Source organism: Dendropsophus ebraccatus, chromosome 5 (genome assembly GCF_027789765.1).
Source record: "Dendropsophus ebraccatus isolate aDenEbr1 chromosome 5, aDenEbr1.pat, whole genome shotgun sequence".
NCBI lineage: Eukaryota > Metazoa > Chordata > Amphibia > Anura > Hylidae > Dendropsophus > Dendropsophus ebraccatus.
The window spans coordinates 62,877,645-62,897,189 of NC_091458.1; the positions used below are offsets into that span (position 1 = coordinate 62,877,645).

The window sequence follows — 19,545 nt, forward strand, 5'->3', positions numbered from 1 at the left end:
TATGTGTGATACATCTGCTAAGGTGCTGTTCAGTGAATGGAGGGACGCAGCCAGAGAGAAGAGGGATAGGCCACGCCCACTTTCTGTCAGTCAGGAGAAAAATTCATTTATTCTTCTGAGCCAAACAACTGGGGATATCTTAGCGAGCGTACAAGCTATCAACGCAGTTTAGGGCTCTTTTTAAAGGGTAACACATGGGCTTTTTATTTGAGGAATTTCATTTTTTGGCTACTGAAATTATAGTTACGCTTTATGCTAGACTAAAGCTACAAAGTGATGGAACACTCCGACGAGGTAGACATTTTGCACAATTTTCCAAGAGACCATCTAAATCAAACTCTATTCCATAAATGACAATCGATTTGGCTATAGTTACAAAGTGCTGGTATTAAACAACTATCTGCCAGTGTAAAAGAACTCTTGATCTTATTTATAAGTAAACAAAATTCTACAGCTACCTATCCCCATCTCTTCATTCAAGGACACTATTCTTTCCCAACTCAAAAATATGCTGTGTTCTGGATACCTTTACACCATTTTTCTCTTACTTTAGATTTTTCTTGTGTTGCAGTAAGTGTGCTTGTTAGCAAAAAAAACTAAAAACTAAAAACTAAAACTAGTATAAGATACTACTGACAAGTACTTTTGTATTTAACAATTAATAGCACCAAGATATTTTTATATATAAATGTGTGTGTTTATTGATATTGCTTATAGTGGTAATTTGAAATATACTTTAGATATCATTAACAATATGAGTGCAAGTTATGCTAAAAGAGTAAAACAGTGCTTCGTGCCAGGGGATAAGCTATAGTTGGTGCAGAGGTAGCAGTTAAACTTAGGCCCTTGTGTCTGAAAGGACCCAGAGATCCTTTTGTCCCATAATTAGGCATCTTGACAGATTCTTCTCTCCGAATTTGATTTTGAATGTGATTTTTTTGGACATTGATTGGTTGTCTTCCTCATACAATACCTGTAGTGCCTTTTTTGTATACCCATTATAATGGATTAGATCTGCACCACATTCATCAGCTCTTCGGGAGAATGCAATCCAGACTGGTTAGATGCATTTTCCCAAGTCATCTCACTATTTTCAGGGGGTTCTATATTATCTCTATGGCAGTAAGAATACCGATGATTCATATGCTGAGAGAAGGACCCAGAATGGGAGAACCTCTTGCCACATTTATCACAACGGTACGGCTTTTCTCCTGAATGTAGGCGAATATGCTCAATGAGGTGATGCTTGTGTTTGAAGGCTTTGCTGCAAACTTCACATTGATGTGGTCTGTTTCCTAGATATAAGATTGAAGAAAAGGTGAAGATTTAATTGTTGAAGTAAAAGCATACTAGCTGTTTACTAGAGATGAGTGAACTCCGAGCATGTTCATCCAAACTTGAATTCTCGACACTTGATTGGCTAAAGAAGTTGGGAGCCCTGGAAAACTTGGATAAAGCCTATGACCCATGACTGTATACATGTTTTCCAGGCAGCCATAGGGCTGCATCTAACTTCAGCCCCTAGTAATCAAATGCCGATGGTTTGGGTTCAGACGAACACGAACATGCTCAAAGTTAGTTTGCTCATCCCTACTGTTCACAGTACATACAATTTTCTCAAAGAGGTTTGGTGACCTGTTATCTGAAAATGTGTAATAAAAAATAATAGGCCCATACTCACCTTTCAAATCACCTTCACCACACACCAATGGATTGGTAATCCCTTAACAGCTTTTGTTTTCACAACCACTGTGATGATATGTTATACTCAACATGACAAAGCATTAGCCATGAAGTGGTGTCCATACTGGCATCAATAACTGGCTGCTAGGTTCAATTGTCAAGCATAACATACTATTACTGCAGCCAAGGTATACCGGGACCATGGGATCATCTGCATGAGTAGAGGGTGAATTTTAAAGATGAGCATGTACCTAATATTTATTTTTTCATAGCATGTCTCTTATACAGTATATGCCGTTCCATACAGGGGAAGCTGTCTGTCAGTATTACTGTCACTACTCGCTCGGTTAGCGGCTAAAATTCTATAATAACCTGCTGTCCTTGATTATGTCCTTCTTATTTTATCTATTAGGAAGGTCATACATGCTCTGTTTAACTGCAATTTCATGGTGTTCCAGGAAGTATCAGTAGTTTACACCCCTCATGCAAGCAAGAAAGATTGTTAGAATGTATGTGCAACATTACATGGCCCATTGCACAGTCACAGTTTAGAAAGGGAACCAGGAAGTGATCATATCAATGGAGAAGAAATATAAGACAATGATGTAAGTTATTTACCTAAACAATTGTACATTTGTGCACCTTTTCATTATATCTGTGGTACACATTTGATTACTAACTTTGCTTGGTAAAATCTGCTTTAGGCCACGTTCAGACACTGTAAAAACAGCATCCTTTCTGTGACACGGCCATGTCACTGAACGGCTGCTGTCTGTGATGTTCAACCAGCCGGTACTGCAATACTGATTGGGTGAAGATCACTTCATGTTAATTGCAATGCGAGCACTTTTGTGTGTGCCCACGATCCAATTAACCATAGAACATAATATAAAGTGGAAACGGTATCTATTGAAAATATACATAGCCTTAAGGATGGAAGCATAATGTTCACCCCCTTTTCAAATCTTACCTGTATGTTCATATTTATGACGTAGAAGAGAACTGCTTTTCTGGAAACTCTTATTACACTGATCACAGGCATATAAGCCATTCTCGGCTTTCTTGGTCTTCTTATGTGGTACACTTACGGTTTGTTTCTCTTCCTCAGGGATATTCTTCAAGAATGAAACATTGGAGACAAGATTTAATAAACACCTTTAAAGCACCCTGCATATATACACTATTAATTGGTACTTTCAAGCCAAGCATGCTTATTCTTCATCACCCTAAACCCAGTTTTTCAGAGATAATGTAATCTACATTGATGGATATTTAAAGAATTTTTGTAAGGGGTACACCATGTCACTAGAAAAGTGTTTAAAAAAAATGATATCAACATAAAACCATAATTAGACATGGGCGAATTTACAGTACAAGCAAAGTGAATCGCTTTGTTTTCTTAGCAAACTGCTTATCAGCCTGCTGCCTTTTGAAGTCTGTGCTACTCCGTGCTGGAAAGAGAACAAAGCGATTCACTTTGTTTACTAGAAAAGATGGATGTCCAGCTCCAGTCCGAGATTCCAATACAAATGTCTTTATTGATAATAAAATGAAGACTCCATAGTCCAATAGACCAACATGTTTCGGGCTTAGACGTGGCTTGTAGCCCGAAAAATGTCGTCCGAAAGATGCAGTAGCTAGGAAGTGCAACTGGAAGTGGACACTCTGTCTCATTAGGTATAGTTAGATGTGGTCGGGAGAACAAGTGCCCGGAAGCCTATTCAGGCACTGAATTCAAAATAAATGTACCTCCACCTCTGGAGGTATACATTATAGATAACCTGACAGGTATTATAGATAACCTGACAGGTATTTTGTACTGCCTGAACCCCAGAGTTTGGTAATATACAGCAAAGGTTTATTCTGCACTGGGGCATGTCACGCCAAGCATATGGGGTGGGAAGCAGCTGCTGGAGACCACCCAGCAGCTTTTAAAACTAGTGTGTCTCACCATTTGTGTGAAGTCTTCACTTCTTCTTTCTAAGTTATTTTGCTGGTTCCCGTAAAAGCAATTTATAAAGGGGCAAAAAGACAGTCCACTGAAACTGTGGTTAATATGTAGAAATGGGTAGCCACTCTGAATGAAGTTGTGTAATGCATCTGGCAAAATGCATGACAAATTGTGGGAGCCAAGCTGTGGCTTGGTGTAAGGAGAGAATAAATCTGGCCTGGAAACTTTACTTTGAAATGTATGATTTGCACGTTTCAAGGGTTGGTCACTCAGAAGTGTCCTCACATGTGGACTAGCATGTATTTTTGGGACAGATAAGTCCAGTGGCTCAATCTGAGGCTCGTTTGGGACACTGTCAGGTAGTGCATAAACTGTTTTTATGGAATTTGACTTGATTTGTTCTGGACTACAGTATTGACTTGAATTGCAGCGCTGCGAGGTTTCCAGTCTGTAGGCAGGAGATAACAGTTCTTGTGGACATTTTGGAGAAAAAGACTGGTGCCATCCCATGACTTTTGTTGCCTGCTCTTCTTTTTCAGTCCCTATGTTCTCTGTTTTGGGATTTCTTTGTGGAGTATTTGTATATATTTCTGAATTCTTTACTATAGTTTCCATAGGCATCTCTCTGTGGTATAGAGCTAAGGACCTTGCATTTGGTTCTGTTTCATAAAATCGACTTGAAGCCAGTGTTTCTGGTTGGTACTTTCTACACTGAGTGACACTAGCACTTTGGTGGTCGATTTCTTGTTTCTTTAGAGATTCCCATTGCCTAAGATTATCTCCTGACCACCTGTCAGAACTGGTTTGTTGCAGATTCCTCCAACAGTCATTGCCAAAATGCCAAAGTCCTGGCGTCTTTTCCAACTGCTGACTCAAAGCCATGTCAAAAGAAACGTTCTCAAAAGATCCAGGGGCAATATCAAAATCATGGCTACACCATGTGACATGTGGGTCTGGGGCAGGTTCTGCAACTGGATGGTATATTAACCAGTTTTTACTATGGGAGTGTTGCAGTTTGACCTGATCACTGTACTTTTGTACAAAGTCAAGTTCTCCGGGGATAGAACATAAATGCATCGATGGAGGTGCCATGGAATTACTGTCTTTAGAGGGAAAGCATTTCCTGTTGTTTAAATGAGAACTGTAAGACCCTGAGTGTGAGAACCTTCTTTTGCACTTGGAACATTCATAGGGTTTTTCACCTAAAAAAAGAAAAAAAAAGATAATTTATTTTAAGTGTTGGCTGCATGGTTCCCTTTACCTAGGATTCATCATGACATAGCTCATAGGATCTGCTTTGTAGTCTGAAAAGTTGCTAAAGAAGTCTGAAACACACCTACTGTGTCACTATAGGCTCAGGTTTCTGCACTACTCTCCCTATTATTATTACATTGCAGCTCAGCTTACTGTGTAAATACAAGTTCAGTATGGGTTTCTTAAGTAGTCATTGAACGCTGTGATGAGATGTGTACTGAAATTAATGAATGAATGAAAACTCCAGGCACTTACCGCTATGTATCCGGAAGTGTTCTTTCAAATGATGTTTAAACTTGAATGATTTTCCACATTCCACACACTTAAATTTTCTGTTTTCTGCTGTATTGTTCACTGGTGTCTGTAAAAAAAGGATAACATGCATATCAAAAAACATTTTTCATTTCATTTTAGTGCATTGTTATCTGAGGGGCCATCTTGCCTGAGATGTTTTTCAACACCATTCGGAGATATGCTTTGCAGCAAGCTCCTAGACATAGGCATATTAGACTGAAGCAGACCCTATTCACTGGTATGGAGATGTTTTTAGGAATAAACTGTGACATGTGCATAGATCATTGTGGAAGTAGGGAATAGGGTAAGATCTCACCATCTCCTATTGTAAATGACCTGATTTTATTGTATCTATATGTTGCAATGAAATGATAGAATCCAGGGATTTGATCTAATCCCCAGAAATGATGAAATGACCAAGCCGTTCCATCATTTCCCTGAAGAAAGTCAAGGATTTGATCAAATCCATGACCCCTTTCAGGGAAATGATGGAATGAATGAACGAGTCAGGAGACGCCTGGCTCTATGTTTGGCGGACGAGGAGGCAGAGCAGCAAACCTCCCGGCAGGCATATGGCGGCTGGGCGGACGGGACCTCCTAGCAGGCATGATGGCAGACAGGGAAGCAGAGTGGCACACCTCCCGGCAGGCTAATGGCGGCGGGGAGGACGGGACAGAAGGCAGACGGAGGAGCAGAGTGGCACACCTCCTGGCAGGCATATGGCGGCGGGGTGGATGGCACCAGAGGCAGACGGGGAGCAGAGCGGCACACCTCCCGGCAGGCATATGGCAGCGGGGCGGACGGGGAGCAGAGCGAACAGGCTGGGGGAGCAGGAGGCATGTTGCAGGGCAGGGAGGACAGGACCAGAGGCAGACGAGGAGCAGAGCGGCACACCTCCCGGCAGCCATATGGCGGTGATGCGGACGGGGAGCAGAGCGTTCAGGCTGGGGGAGCAGGAGGCATGTTGTAGGGGAAATGAGTGGAACAGGGAGCATAGAGTCGGCGGAGGCAGACGGGGAGCAGAGCGGACAGGTTGGGGCAGCAGAGAGGAAATACAGTAAGCAAATTCTATATTGCAGGGGAAATGATAGAATTCATTCCATCATTTCCCTGAAAGGGGTCAGGGATTTGATCAAATCCCTGACTTTCTACAGGGAAATGATGGAACGGCGTGGTCATTTAATCATTTCCCTGGATTTGATCAAATTCCTGATTCTATCATTTCACTGCAACATATATACTGGTGTCACCTTTTATTGATTTGATCTGAATACTTCCAGCCAGGGTTGGCAAATTTTTAAGTCATGAGACCTGCTAGCCCAACTGTGCTTCTCTAATCTGCAGCTTTGGTTAACTTTGTTTATCCATTCAGATTTGGTAAGTGGTTCTGTTTGCCTCCATTTCAGTGGGATAAGGGATTTAGATGCGGGATGAGTGGGTCACTAAATTTATGACACTTTCCACCGTCTTCCAGTATGTAGCGAGGCAGCTCCACCATGTGGCCCAAGAAGACAGTGTGACTCCAGCATCCCCAGCATTTATTGGAGGGTGCTAACTTTTAACCAAATCACAATTCCGGTGTCTTATACCATCTCGACAAGACCTTAAAGTGGTTCTCTTGTAGCAGAATACACCTAGAAAACCCATGCCAGTTGACTAGGATATTGTGGATATCTGCTTCAGAAAATGTAGTTTGCGACTTTCCCAGGACAAGATAAAGCCTGGCTTGAAAGGGGACTGAGCGGTAGTGACGAGCTGGTTAAAGAAAGAAATGGAGTGGCTTCTTTGTGGCTTTAGTACACAAATTTTCCAAAGCAGTAAGATCCCCGGGTAGTGGTTGCTTAAAATGTTTAGAGATATGCATGTGGTGTAAAAAAGTGAGCATGCTTGTATGCTGACGTTCATACACTGCAGCTATATCTGGTTTAGTTTTCATCCAATAAGTATAGTTCTTAAGGATGGTAACCAAAGGTCATGTGGAGGAAGAGTGGAAGACAGCGCTATGTCCAGCTTCAGAGTGTGGGCCAGAAGAAGCAGGTACTGCCAATTCCAGCCAAGTGTATGGCCTTGTAATAAGATTGGATGTCAGGCAGTCCTATCCTAGTCCCTAGTCCTAGTTCCTTCTTTGGGTGTTGGACCAGTAGTCCATGTGAGGTGCAGAGTCTTTTACTTCTCCATAAAAAGCGTGAAAACAGGCCTTGTATTGTTTGGAAGAAAGTGACCGGAAAGAAGATAGGGACCATTTGCAATATGTAAAGGATTTTCTTTAAAAAGTTTTTTCTGCCCAACCAGGAAATCACTGGAAAGTCATAGTTCTTTAAAAGTTTAGTGATTTCCACCATCAACAGAACATAATTGAGTTGATAGAGGTCTGTAAACTGGTTAGAGATCTTAACTCCCAAATATTTTATTGCGTGGGATGCCCATTGGAAGGGACACGACCGTTGCAAAGATGATTTAACTGAGCCGAAAGTAAGATATTTAAGAGCTTTGATTTTGAAAAATTTACTTTAAAATTGGAAACTTTGTTAAAGTCTAGCAATATCTTCTCTATGTGAGGAAGGGAAACTAGGGGGTCGGTGATAAGGAACAAAAAGTAATCTGCAAATACATGTGTTTTTAATTCGGTATTGCAAACTCATAAACCCGCAATTTCTAGAGCCTGTCAGACCTTTCGCAATCGTGTTTCTACAACTACGATAAATAAGGTGGGGGACAGGGGGCACTCCTGTATTCTGGATATGAAATGGAAGAGAGAGGATGTCATTCACAATTAGTCTGGTGTGGTGTTGATTGTATTAAGAAAATATAACTTGTATGAAAAGGTCAGGAAGGCCAAATTTTTGTAAAGAGGCTCTCATGAATGGCTAGGCTACTCTATCAAAAGCCTTCTCGGTGTCTATTCCGAGAAGGACAGACAATGTTTTGTTGAGCCATGATTCATGGATTGCTTAAAAGAGTTAAGCTTAAAAGAGTTTTTAAACCTGCCTGGTTCTCCCCTACCAATGAAGGAATCAGAGGGCGAAGTCTCATGGAGAGAAGCTTGGCCCAGATTTTCAGGTCCAAGTTTGAAGGGGAACGCCACATAAGAAAAACTTGTTTTCTATTAAAAGTACATTAAAAGTTATATAGATGTGTCTATATAATGTATTACCATATATGTGCGGTTCTGTCACACTAGTAGCTGATAGAAATTCAGGAAGTGAAGAAAAATGGCCTCTGAGCCAATCCACATTGTCTCCTGCTCCTTCTGCTATCCCCCCTTAGTAAACAAATCTTCCATGCCTCTGGCTCACATTGTGTGTATTTGCGGAGTACAGGCTGATGATGCAGACAGGGGGCAGGGTGTGATGTCACAGAAGGCACGGCTGGATCCCCCAACCCCCTAAGTGATTTACCATCTCTGACCAGCCAAAAGCAGGTGCTGCAACTTCACTGATTGTGCAAAGCACTGCAGTGAAATTATGTCTGTGTTCACACATGTCGGAGTGTGATTGCAGTACTGCAGCGTATGCACAAAAATGCAGTAACACAATTAAATGATGCTAAACGGCACAGAGGATCTGAGCTGGCAACTGCCAATCCCACCTGGACAAAAAAACAAGGCATAAACAGTATATCCTATGTAAGATAATAGCGGATAAAGTCCTTATTGCGGGGCTCAACTTTAAAGATAAAAGGTGCTTGATCATAATATGTGCGTGGAGATGAAAAGAAAAAAAATTAAAGTTAAATTCAAAAAGTTCTTTACTTTATACCAACATCAGTGTTACAGGCAGAGAATACAGTGTGCTGTTTGGTGTTACAGGTAGAGAATACAGTGCTGTGTGGTGTTACAGGTAGAGAATACAGTGTGCTGTGTGGTGTTACAGGTAGAGAATACAGTGTGCTGTGTGGTGTGGTGTTACAGGTAGAGAATACAGTGTGCTGTTTGGTGTTACAGGTAGAGAATACAGTGCTGTGTGGTGTTACAGGTAGAGAATACCGTATGCGTGTGGTGTTACAGGTAATAACAGTGTGCTGTGTGGTGTTACAGGTAGAGAATACAGTGTGCTGTGTGGTGTTACAGGTAGAGAATACAGTGTGCTGTTTGGTGTTACAGGTAGAGAATACAGTGCTGTGTGGTGTTACAGGTAGAGAATACAGTGTGCTGTGTGGTGTTACAGGTAGAGAATACAGTGTGCTGTGTGGTGTTACAGGTAGAGAATACAGCGTGCTGTGTGGTGTTACAGGTAGAGAATACAGCGTGCTGTGTGGTGTTACAGGTAGAGAATACAGTGCTGTGTGGTGTTACAGGTAGAGAATACAGTGTGCTGTGTGGTGTTACAGGTAGTAACAGTGTGCTGTGTGGTGTTACAGGTAGAGAATACAGTGTGCTGTGTGGTGTTACAGGTAGAGAATACAGTGTGCTGTGTGGTGTTACAGGTAGAGAATACAGCGTGCTGTGTGGTGTTACAGGTAGAGAATACAGTGTGCTGTTTGGTGTTACAGGTAGAGAATACAGTGCTGTGTGGTGTTACAGGTAGAGAATACCGTATGCGTGTGGTGTTACAGGTAGTAACAGTGTGCTGTGTGGGTAGGAACACAATGAAATGCTAAAGTCCTGCATATAAATCATTAACATAATGAAACTGCAATGTGTGAACACAGCCTAGATGTTCTGCAACAGCTTTGGGTGGGGAATGGGCATGGCAGGGGACTGTGATGAACAGCTGAGGTAAAGCAATGCATTCTGGAACCTATAGTACTGTGTACAACTGTTCAACCAGGAAGTACAGCCACAAAATACAGAACAAAACCCCCTAAAGCAAATGGATTTTTGGTAGTTTCGAAACTGGTATAGATAGGTAAGTAATGCTATTTTCTTCTGCAGAAGGTTCTTTTTTTTTTTTTTTAACCTCTACCTGGAGTTCTCCTTTAACAGGGGGACTGGCCTGTAACTGCCACACTGAAGTGGATCCTTACCCTTCTTTGATATCTGTGTGACATGGGCCTCTTGTGTTTGTTTTTGCCAGGGAGAACCCCGCAGGAGAGAGTTACAGGTGGAGGTTAGATAGGGGAGTAGGGTAGATTGGTATTTTTTTTATAATATTGCAAGGGAAGCCCATCTGGGCCCGACTTTTACCCCGGGGGGAAAGCTAATAATTATGTCTACTACTTCCCAAAATACATACCAGTCCTCAGTAGAAGAGTCACATAAATTAGACTCCTTTATAAATGTCCCCCAAAGTATTATATCACCATATATTAGATAAAGGCCAAATTACCCAATATGCCAAACCAGAGAGTATAGTAGGCACCACCCTATAACCTGAGTGCGAAACCAATGCATATAAGAAACAGAGAAGGACTATGAAGAAAAAGCATATGTACAAAAAGAAAAAAGGCAGAGATTTATCAAACATGGTGTAAAGTGAAACTGTCTCGGTTGCCCCTAACAACCAATCAGATTCCACCTTTCACTTTCCAAATAGTCTGTGAGGAATGAAAGGTGGAATCTGGTTGCTAGGGGCAACCGAGACAGTTTCACTTTACACCGTGTTTGATAATTTCCCCCCAAATCTTTATTTAAATAGCCTTACAATACACAAAATATAAACAAAACAGGAGCAATAAACCTAGGAAGACAAGCCCTAAATGCCACTCAACAATAAAAACACTAAAATGTCATCCTTGGTCCAGCTGGTGTCTCAGCCCGGACTCAACACCCTACCTGACCCCGGACTCAGCACAGGAGTAAAATGCAAGAAAAAGATCCCCAAAACTATTACAAAAATAATGGGTAATGCAGTGACTGATAATGAAAATGAAAAGTGTACTGAAAACAATATCACCATGTGCGGTCCAGTAGTTGAAAGAAATAGTCTGGTAGGAGCAGCAAAAACATCCCACGCGTTCCGCCGTACCTGGCTTCCTAAGGGAGGTCTGAGGTTGTCATCCCTAAGGAAGCGGGGTACGGGGGAATGCGTGGGATGTTTTTGCTGCTCCTACCAGACCATTCCTTTCAACTACTGGACCGCACATGGTGATATTGTTTTCAGTACACTTTTCATTTTCATTATCAGTCACTGCATTACCCATTATTTTTGTAATAGTTTGGGGGATTTTTTCTTGCATTGTACTCATGTGCTGTGTCTGGGGTCAGGTAGGGTGTTGAGTCCTGGCTGGGACGCCAGCTGGACCAAGGATGACATTTTAGTGTTTTTAATGTTGAGTGGCATTTAGGGCTTGTCTTCCTAGGTTTACTACTCCTGTTTTGTATATATTTTGTGTATTGTAAGGCTATTTAACTATTTTTTTCTTGATGACTTACAGGTCAAATTACAGCATCATGTGCAACATATTTCTTCTACCATAGTAGTTTCATTTTGACAACAAAGAAATTTACATAGGTATATATACAGTATGATAGTGCAGTTTCCATATGAATTGTGTGACAGAAGTCACTTCTCTTTCTCTTGTTATCTGTCTTTCTCAGCAGCAGTGTGATTAAATAAGGTCACCCATGTAAAGTTTTCTTCATTTTTTTAAACAGGCGAACATATTGATAAAACAATATATTAATTGTAATCATTAATTAATAAATAGAATTAATACAATTAATTAATTGTAATAATTTTTTTAAATTACAAAAACGTGATATGCCATGTATCAGGGGATATGCCATCAGAGAATGACCTATTGTTTAAATCAAGTATTTATGTTAAACATATTTTTTGAATTGTTGTGTCGTTTACTAATTTTCCATTCTACTGCTCTATGTTGTGAGCTAAAATGATATTATATTATATATCATTCTGGCCAGTAAGCCTAATATTAGCTGAAGTTTCCTATTCTGTAGAGATCACTTAGAAGCTCTTTTTATCTATCACAGATGATAGATAAGATTGGATCCGGTCATCCACACAAAGGTAAACGTTCTAGCCACAATGCCATCCATATTATAATGAGTTTAGATCATATTCATATATGACTACATCTATTAGAAAAAACCTTATGGGCTGTTCTTATTTTTCCACATATACATTCATGGGGTTATATGTCACATAGCAAACAGGACAAGGTGGAATATAATCATGTTTTTGAGAAAATAACTGTATGCTTGTAGATATCATCTCCTTACGTGCTAAGTACAATTACTTTATTCAGCTGTGGCTTCCTTCCGCCACTGTCTCATTATCTGTACGTTATATAAGATTATGCTGCATTGTGTGACTGTAAAGTTTAAGAATCATTCACGCTATGGAAATATCTAAGGGATTATTATGTAACTATATTACTAGGGTCTTTTCAATAATAAAGCACCTTTTTGGTGCACGTTTTGGTGCATAAGTAAATAGTTAATGCTAGGAAAAGGGGGATATGTGAATAACTGTAAAGTAGATGTAATATGTCTGCATTAACTAAAATTATTTGGTAGTTGATTTGGAATTTGAAGGGACTTGTGATCACTGAGACATGTGTCAGTGTTATCCTGTTAATGTCCATAAGGCACTTTGCAACAAATCACTGGCCTTAGCGGTAGTTGGCATAAGAGTATTGAGGCTAGTGCTTAGACACAGTGTGTTTGGGCACATCATAACTGCAGGTAAGTAATCAGAGTCAGCAGGGTGTATGCTGTATTTTATTGTATCAACCTAGCACCCTAACTCTGATAGGCCTTTAAAGGGGTTGTCCGGCTCTCCCTGGCTCCCACGATTCCGCCTGTACTCCGCTGCTCTGGTCTCCATTGTGCGGTGTCCTGCCTCTGCCACTAAATGTTTGATTTGACCTGCTACATCACGTTCCCGAACCCAGAAGCATCAGCACAATGGGGACCAGAGTTGTGGAGTACAGGTGGCAGTGCGGGAGCCAGGGGGGTACATGTTATTTTTTTTACTCACTCCCCAACCCATGCATGTTGCAAAAAGTGGTTCTGGCCAGACAAGGGATTATTTTCCTGTGCAAAGTGTCAAAGAGGCTTTCCCAAGCCTCAAGCAGACAGTCCCATCTGCTACAAGCTGCCTGTCCGTCAAGCAGGAATAGGCATGTGAGGGGGAGTGAGGAGATGTTACAGCTTGTAGCAGATTAGGAGATGAGGAAATCTTTTTTGACGCTTTGCACAGGAAATTAAAAGCATTTTCTATTTTCTGGAAGCACAGACAGATATATGAAAGCTACCATGTGTCTATTTGACCTAATAACAGTTTGAAAAATGAATTGCGCCTGACAGATTCACTCTACAGGGTTATTCCGGGGAAGGGACTTTTTTTTTAAACATGTACCAGGAGATGCATTGTCTTAAAAAATGATTTACCTCCCTGGCTCCATCGTGGCCATCGCTATCCTGTTGCTCCCAAGATATCGGCAGTAGCGTTGGACTCAGAGAGGTAAATGTGCTTTATATTTTTTAAAACAACCCATCCCCAGGCATATGTAAAAAAAATGTCCCTTGGTCGGAGTAACTTTTTAAGCCATATAATTGATTTCCATACCTTAAGATCCTGCAGGGAACCATCCAAGCAATGACAAGCATTAAGAGTGGAGTCAGTATGTGAGTCATTGCGCTTTGAGCTGTAATCCTTTCCACAGTGACCACAAGATTTTAGGTCGGATCCTTAAAAAACAATCACAGTATGTGAAACAATCTGTAGACAATTAAATGAATAATGGCATGAATTTAGATCTTTTCTCTCCCTGCTGCAGATGTTTATATACATGTCCACATTTTTACAGTTTCTTGATTTGCCCTCCCGTTACCAAGATATGTGGGTTTAAAGCTTGTCTAACAATTCATTTAATAGTCAGAGTGAAGTAAACTTAAAGGGGTTGGCCACTTTATAGTAAAATTGTTTAGTGCACAGTATTAGTAAGTGTACACTTACCTACTGTCAGCAACTCCTTTTGACACTCATAGAACTAAAATAAGACTCCCCTCCTCTAGGCTGTGCTGCCCCGCTCTGTGGTGAGTCTGCAATTCTAATAAATATACTGACATGTAAATGCATTTTCAAACACTTCCTAAGTTGTGTTAAATTTCACATTATAATTTCACAGATTTATGTTTCAATCCAACTTTAGTCCAAAAGTCCAAAATATCCCGACACCCACAAGTGCAAACACATTAAGGGTGCGTTCACACCTACAGGATCTGCAGCAGATCTGCAGCAGATTTGATGCTGTGTTCAGTTATTTAAATGAAATCTGCTGCCGAAATTCAGCTGCAGATCCTGTAGGTGTGAACGCACCATAAAGGGGCTCCGTCTTCACGCCCAGCATGGACGCTGCTAAAGTCCTTGTGTTCTTAAGCTGCAGAGACCTCCATTTCGGACGGGAGGCCAGTAATTGGCGTAACCACGCAAATGGTATTAAATTTAATACTTAAGAAGTATTCTTAATAACTTAAGAAGTGTTTGAAAACGCATTTACGCGCCAGTATATTTATTGGAATTGTGGACATTCAGGAGGTGGCGTCTCCAGTGATTGATACGTGACACCCTGAGGAATAATGGTGAGTTGAATAACATCTGTGGTGAGTCTGTCCATAAGATGGCAGACATGGTGAAGCATGTGACTATGCCCTGCCCCCAGTGTCCACCACTAAGCCTGAGGAGGGGCATAGGAGTCATAAGCAAATGCCCCTCATGATGGTGCCTAGCCTGGCCATTTTTAAATAATATGTATTATCCAGTTATTTCTGTGTTTGCTTTTCCCCCTCCCCTCTCTATTGAGTTATGGTTTACAGAATGCTACATCTGGTTGGTTAAGCGATGTCCAATAGAAGACATGCATTAGTTTGGTTGCTGGCCTGTTGCTGTTCTGTCCCATCTCCTCATCAGTTTATTTACACGTCTGCTCAGTAAAAATGTTCCTATTGGTGGGATTACACTGAGGTACCAGTATATACAGGTGGTTTTTGTTAGATCTGCAGCAGTTACCTCAGGATCTGGAAGAAAGACGAGTGCCCCACCCGCCCTGTGCTGTGTCAGAGCTCCTTTGTCTCAATCCTAAAAGTTTAGAGGGCCTCTATAGTCGCCCAGCTTAGGGGCCTATTCCATGGAGCGATAATTGGCCGAATTGGCCCAAATCGTCCGATTATCGCCCAGTAGAATAGAGAAAATGATCAGCCCAAACCTAAAATCATCGGTCACCACCCGCGCATCGCTGCGTGGAATAGCTGTGCGCGGTGGGCAACCGACGATTTGAGAAGCAGTATACACAGTATACACAGAAGGGCTTCTCTTCCGCTCCGTCTTCCTCCCCGGGTTCCGCGGCATCAGCTTCGGTGTGGCGTGACTGAGCTGTCAGACCACTCAGCCAATCACTGGCCGGGTAGTGTTTTTATTTATTAGTAGAGATGAGCGAACCAGGTTCGGTTTCGAGTCCATCCGAACCTCAACGTTCGGTATTTGATTAGCTGGGGCTACTGAAGTTGGATAAAGCTCTCAGGTTGTCTGGAAAAGATGGATACAGCCAATGACTATATTTATGTTTTCCACATAGCCTTAGGGCTTTATCCAACTTCAGCAGCCACAGCTAATCAAATGCCGAACGTTCAGGTTCGGATGCACTCGAGCATGCTCGAGGTTCGCTCATCTCTAGTTATTAGCTATTTAGTAAGTATGGTTATGGCCTTGATGGCTAGTGCCAGTATGGTTATGGCCTTAATGGCTAGTGCCAACACCATTAGGCATAAACGCTCCTCAATGTAAAACATTCACACTCCCTGACTGTAAATTCACTCCCATCACCTGATATTCATACATACTATGAGAACAGAAGTCTTTTTATATGAAGGACCAGTTTGGCTGTGTTCTTTTTATTTTTTTTATACACTATAAGGATTGTTCAGAAAGTTCAACTACTGTGTCATAATGATAACAAAAAATGCAGAATCATTTCTTATCATTTTTGAACATAAAAGGACATTGATCTTGTTCCAACGTATGTGCTTCTGTAGCTCTGATTCAATCTGCAGTTCTTTTTACTGTTAGAGGCCTCTGCTAGAAGTGTGTGGGCCCTGGGAAATAACACAAAATGCTGCTATTTCTTGTTGTAATACAAACCACACTAGAGCCTCAGCCCTCCCTCTGTTTGTAGCTTCAGAGTTTTGTAACATCAAATTAGGCATCTGGGTCAGAACTATATAACGGACAGCTGGCACCTGATTTTTCATGATGAGGTTAATGAGTACTATAGTGCAGATTTTTGCTCATCACTAAGGGCTCATTCACACTATCCGTGCCACAATCCGGATAAGGATCGCTGCACGCATCCCCTGGCCGGAGCCCCCACCCGTTCTTCATCTGTAGGAGCTGCCCCTTGGCTGGGTCCTTCCCGGAGGGATATCTGGATAGTCCTGTGTTTGAGACTCTTCAATGTGGCTCCACGGGCTCCTCTTTTGCCCACCCGTTCCTGGCACAGATCCCCCCCCCCCCACCGCAGAGATGACAGGACAGCATGATGTGCTCTCCTGTCATCTCATCTACTACTCACCTATTCCCCCGTGCTGACCGGCTACAAGCGCTCACCGGAAGTGGCCTGGACTACGCTGCCAGGAGAAAGCAAAGTAGTCCAGGCCTCTTCTGGTGAAGATGAAGCTGGTCAGTGCGGGGAGTAGGTGAGTAGTAGATGAGATGACAGGAGAGCACATCATGCTCTCCTGTCATCTCTGCGGCCAGGCAGTGATCCGCACTAGGACATGTCCTCCTAATTTTTCGTGGTGCGGGTCACAGCACGGATCATGTGAAATCACATTCACTTCAATGGGCCCTAAAATTGTCCGTGGTTGCGGTTGTATCCTTATTGTTTTGACCCTTTCCCTTTGGAGTCAATGAGGATTCTGGGCTGTGTGATGCAGTGCTTTGGACATGAAAATTCTGCATGTTTCTGCATCCAAAACAGAATGCATTTTGGCCATGGGAATCTTCTGATGACTTTGTTAGTATCACTGAGCAATTTTTACACTTACATGTTTTATTTCATTTAGGCCGGCTGGGAACCTTTGGTCCTCCAGCTGATCCAAAGTTTTTGCTGTCCATACATGATAGGAATTGCAGTTTCACAACAGTTGAAGGGCCGATTTAGGTAGAGGTAGGTTCGAGGGATACTAGTTCTCCTTAAAGGGGAACTATCAGCAGGTTATATTATATATCCCTACTGCACAGTAGGTGCCAGTGATGAATGTATGTCTTTTACCTTCATCCTCTGCGCAGTTAGTCTCCACGGTCTGGTAAGACTGTTAGGAGCACTGGAGCACCCGTTTGGAGCACTGCCTGCCTCCATCATGCCCATCTGCCCCCAGCCTGCCCGCCCTCTCCAATGATAATGGAGCGGGCTGGCCCAAAGGCAGGCCTGATCAGTGCTCTGGGGGCAGGCAGTGCTCCTAACGAGTGCCTCAGTACTCCTAACGGTCTTACCGGACCATGTAGCAAAAGACTAACTGCACCAGAGCGGTGCCAAGGAGGAAGGTAAGACCTTTAAGCAGAGTGCATCATAAAGACCTGTGGAGACTTACAGACCATTGCTGCTCCACTGGGAATGCTGGCAAGAATGGATATGCAAAATAGCTTTCACACCTAGAGGTAGTAATGGTAATGACACTGTGTTTACACCTTTAGGCTAGGTTCACACTATGTAACTGTGCGGCTGTAATTTTTATGCGGCTGTGAATGTGCGGATGAAACTACGGCCGTGGGAAAAAAAAAAACATGCGGCTGAAAACATACGGTCATTTACTTGGAAATCTGGTTCAACTAAAAATAACAAATAAAATCTTAAGAAAGTGATGCAAACACCTCTGGATGCATCTGGGAAAGCAGGGAACACAGTTTACATGAATTGCTATTACCGGGGTTTGCGATCCTATGCAGTATGCCGATGCCTCTCATGGTTAATATATTGAATTAATAAAACACATTTTCTTTGTAATAAAGTCCCTTTCGTTGTTCAATAATTTAATTCTAACGAATCCATCATTTTGCAATTAAATATACTGTTAAAATAAATATATATATAAATAAATGTATATTTATATATATATTTATTTTTTGACAGTATATTTAATTGCAAAATGATGGATTCGTTAGAATTAAATTATTGAACAACGAAACTGATTTTATTTCAACGAAAATGTGTTTTATTAATTAAATATTAATTAGTACAGGAAGCTCCAGTAAGCCGTTAATTCATATTGCCGGCAAAAGAGCTTTCTGTACTAATCATCACTTTACTGTAATTAAAACATCAAATGTTTCTTCTAATTATGTTATCACAATAGCATTATTAGAAGAAACATTTAGAATTATATGTGCGCTCAGCTGATTGGCTGATCGGCTGAGCGCACATATAATTAGCGGCAGGGCCGCCATTAGGGCAGTACTAGCAGTACTGGTGTATGGGGCCCGGCCTATGGAGGGGCCCGTGCAGCCTCCCACACACTTAAGTTTGTGAAAAGCCTGGTTTACACAGAGTGCAGGGGGAGGGGACAGCTCCCGCTGATGCAAGGGGCCCCCTTTACTTAACTCAAACCATGGGGCCCCCCTCCTCCCTGCACTCTGTGGACCGGGCTGCAGAACTCCCCCTCCCCCACGGACTGGGCTCCGTCCTCAGCAGCTCCCTGGCTCTGACACAGTGACTTCCGGCCTGAGTGCTCTCCCAGGAGACAGGAAGATGCAGCGGGCCCCCTCTCCTCTCTCCTGCCTCCCTCTCAGCTGTGACGTCTTTTCCCTCCTGTATACAGCTCTGCAGTCGGGTGCAGAGGGGGAGGGGCTGCAGACCGGGCTGGGAGCAGAGACTTCACTAGTGACCCCCCTGGAGCGTCCTGCATAGAAAGTAAGTGTGTGTGTGTGTGTGTGTGCTGTCTGTATCTATGCTGTGTGTCTGTAGAGGTATGTATGGAATCTGCATGTGTGTGTGTCTGTATCTATGCTATGTGTCTGTGTAGAGGTATATATGGGATCTGCATGTGTGTGTCTGTATCTATGCTGTGTGTCTGTAGAGGTATATATGGGATCTGCATGTGTGTGTGTCTGTATCTATGCTATGTGTCTGTGTAGAGGTATATATGGAATCTGTTTGGAATCTGGAATGTGTTTGTATCCGTGTAGTTTCTCTATGTTGGCATATTTGTGTATCCTGTAATCTGCCTATCTGTGTGTGTATACATGTATTGGGGATCTATATATGTTAACTTCCTGGGTTTGTATCTATGTGATGTGTTTGAGCATACTTGTGTATAGGGCTGGGCGATTAATTCGCTCAGAATGTTAGAATCGTTTAGATTTTTTGTGAAAATCATAAATTCGATTTTCACAAAAAATCATTGAGGGCGGGACGGCGAGCGGCCGAGCAGCGAGAGAAGAGGGGCGTGTGGCCGAGCAGTC

At 42.2% G+C, this 19,545-nt stretch overlaps 1 protein-coding gene across 1 annotated transcript in view; it reads right to left on the minus strand.

Moving 5' to 3' along the window:
• Positions 1-724: 724 nt before the first annotated feature.
• The window catches only part of LOC138793617 (zinc finger E-box-binding homeobox protein zag-1-like), an 88,307-nt gene continuing 69,486 nt past the window's right edge, over positions 725-19,545 (minus strand). The window contains exons 3-7 of the mRNA XM_069972269.1: positions 13,657-13,778; positions 5,144-5,249; positions 3,635-4,836; positions 2,654-2,798; positions 725-1,295 (exon numbers count right to left, since the gene is read on the minus strand). Coding sequence (XP_069828370.1) covers positions 1,009-1,295; positions 2,654-2,798; positions 3,635-4,836; positions 5,144-5,249; positions 13,657-13,778 — 1,862 coding nt within the window. The 3' untranslated portion in view covers positions 725-1,008. The remainder of the gene's footprint in view (positions 1,296-2,653; positions 2,799-3,634; positions 4,837-5,143; positions 5,250-13,656; positions 13,779-19,545) is intronic.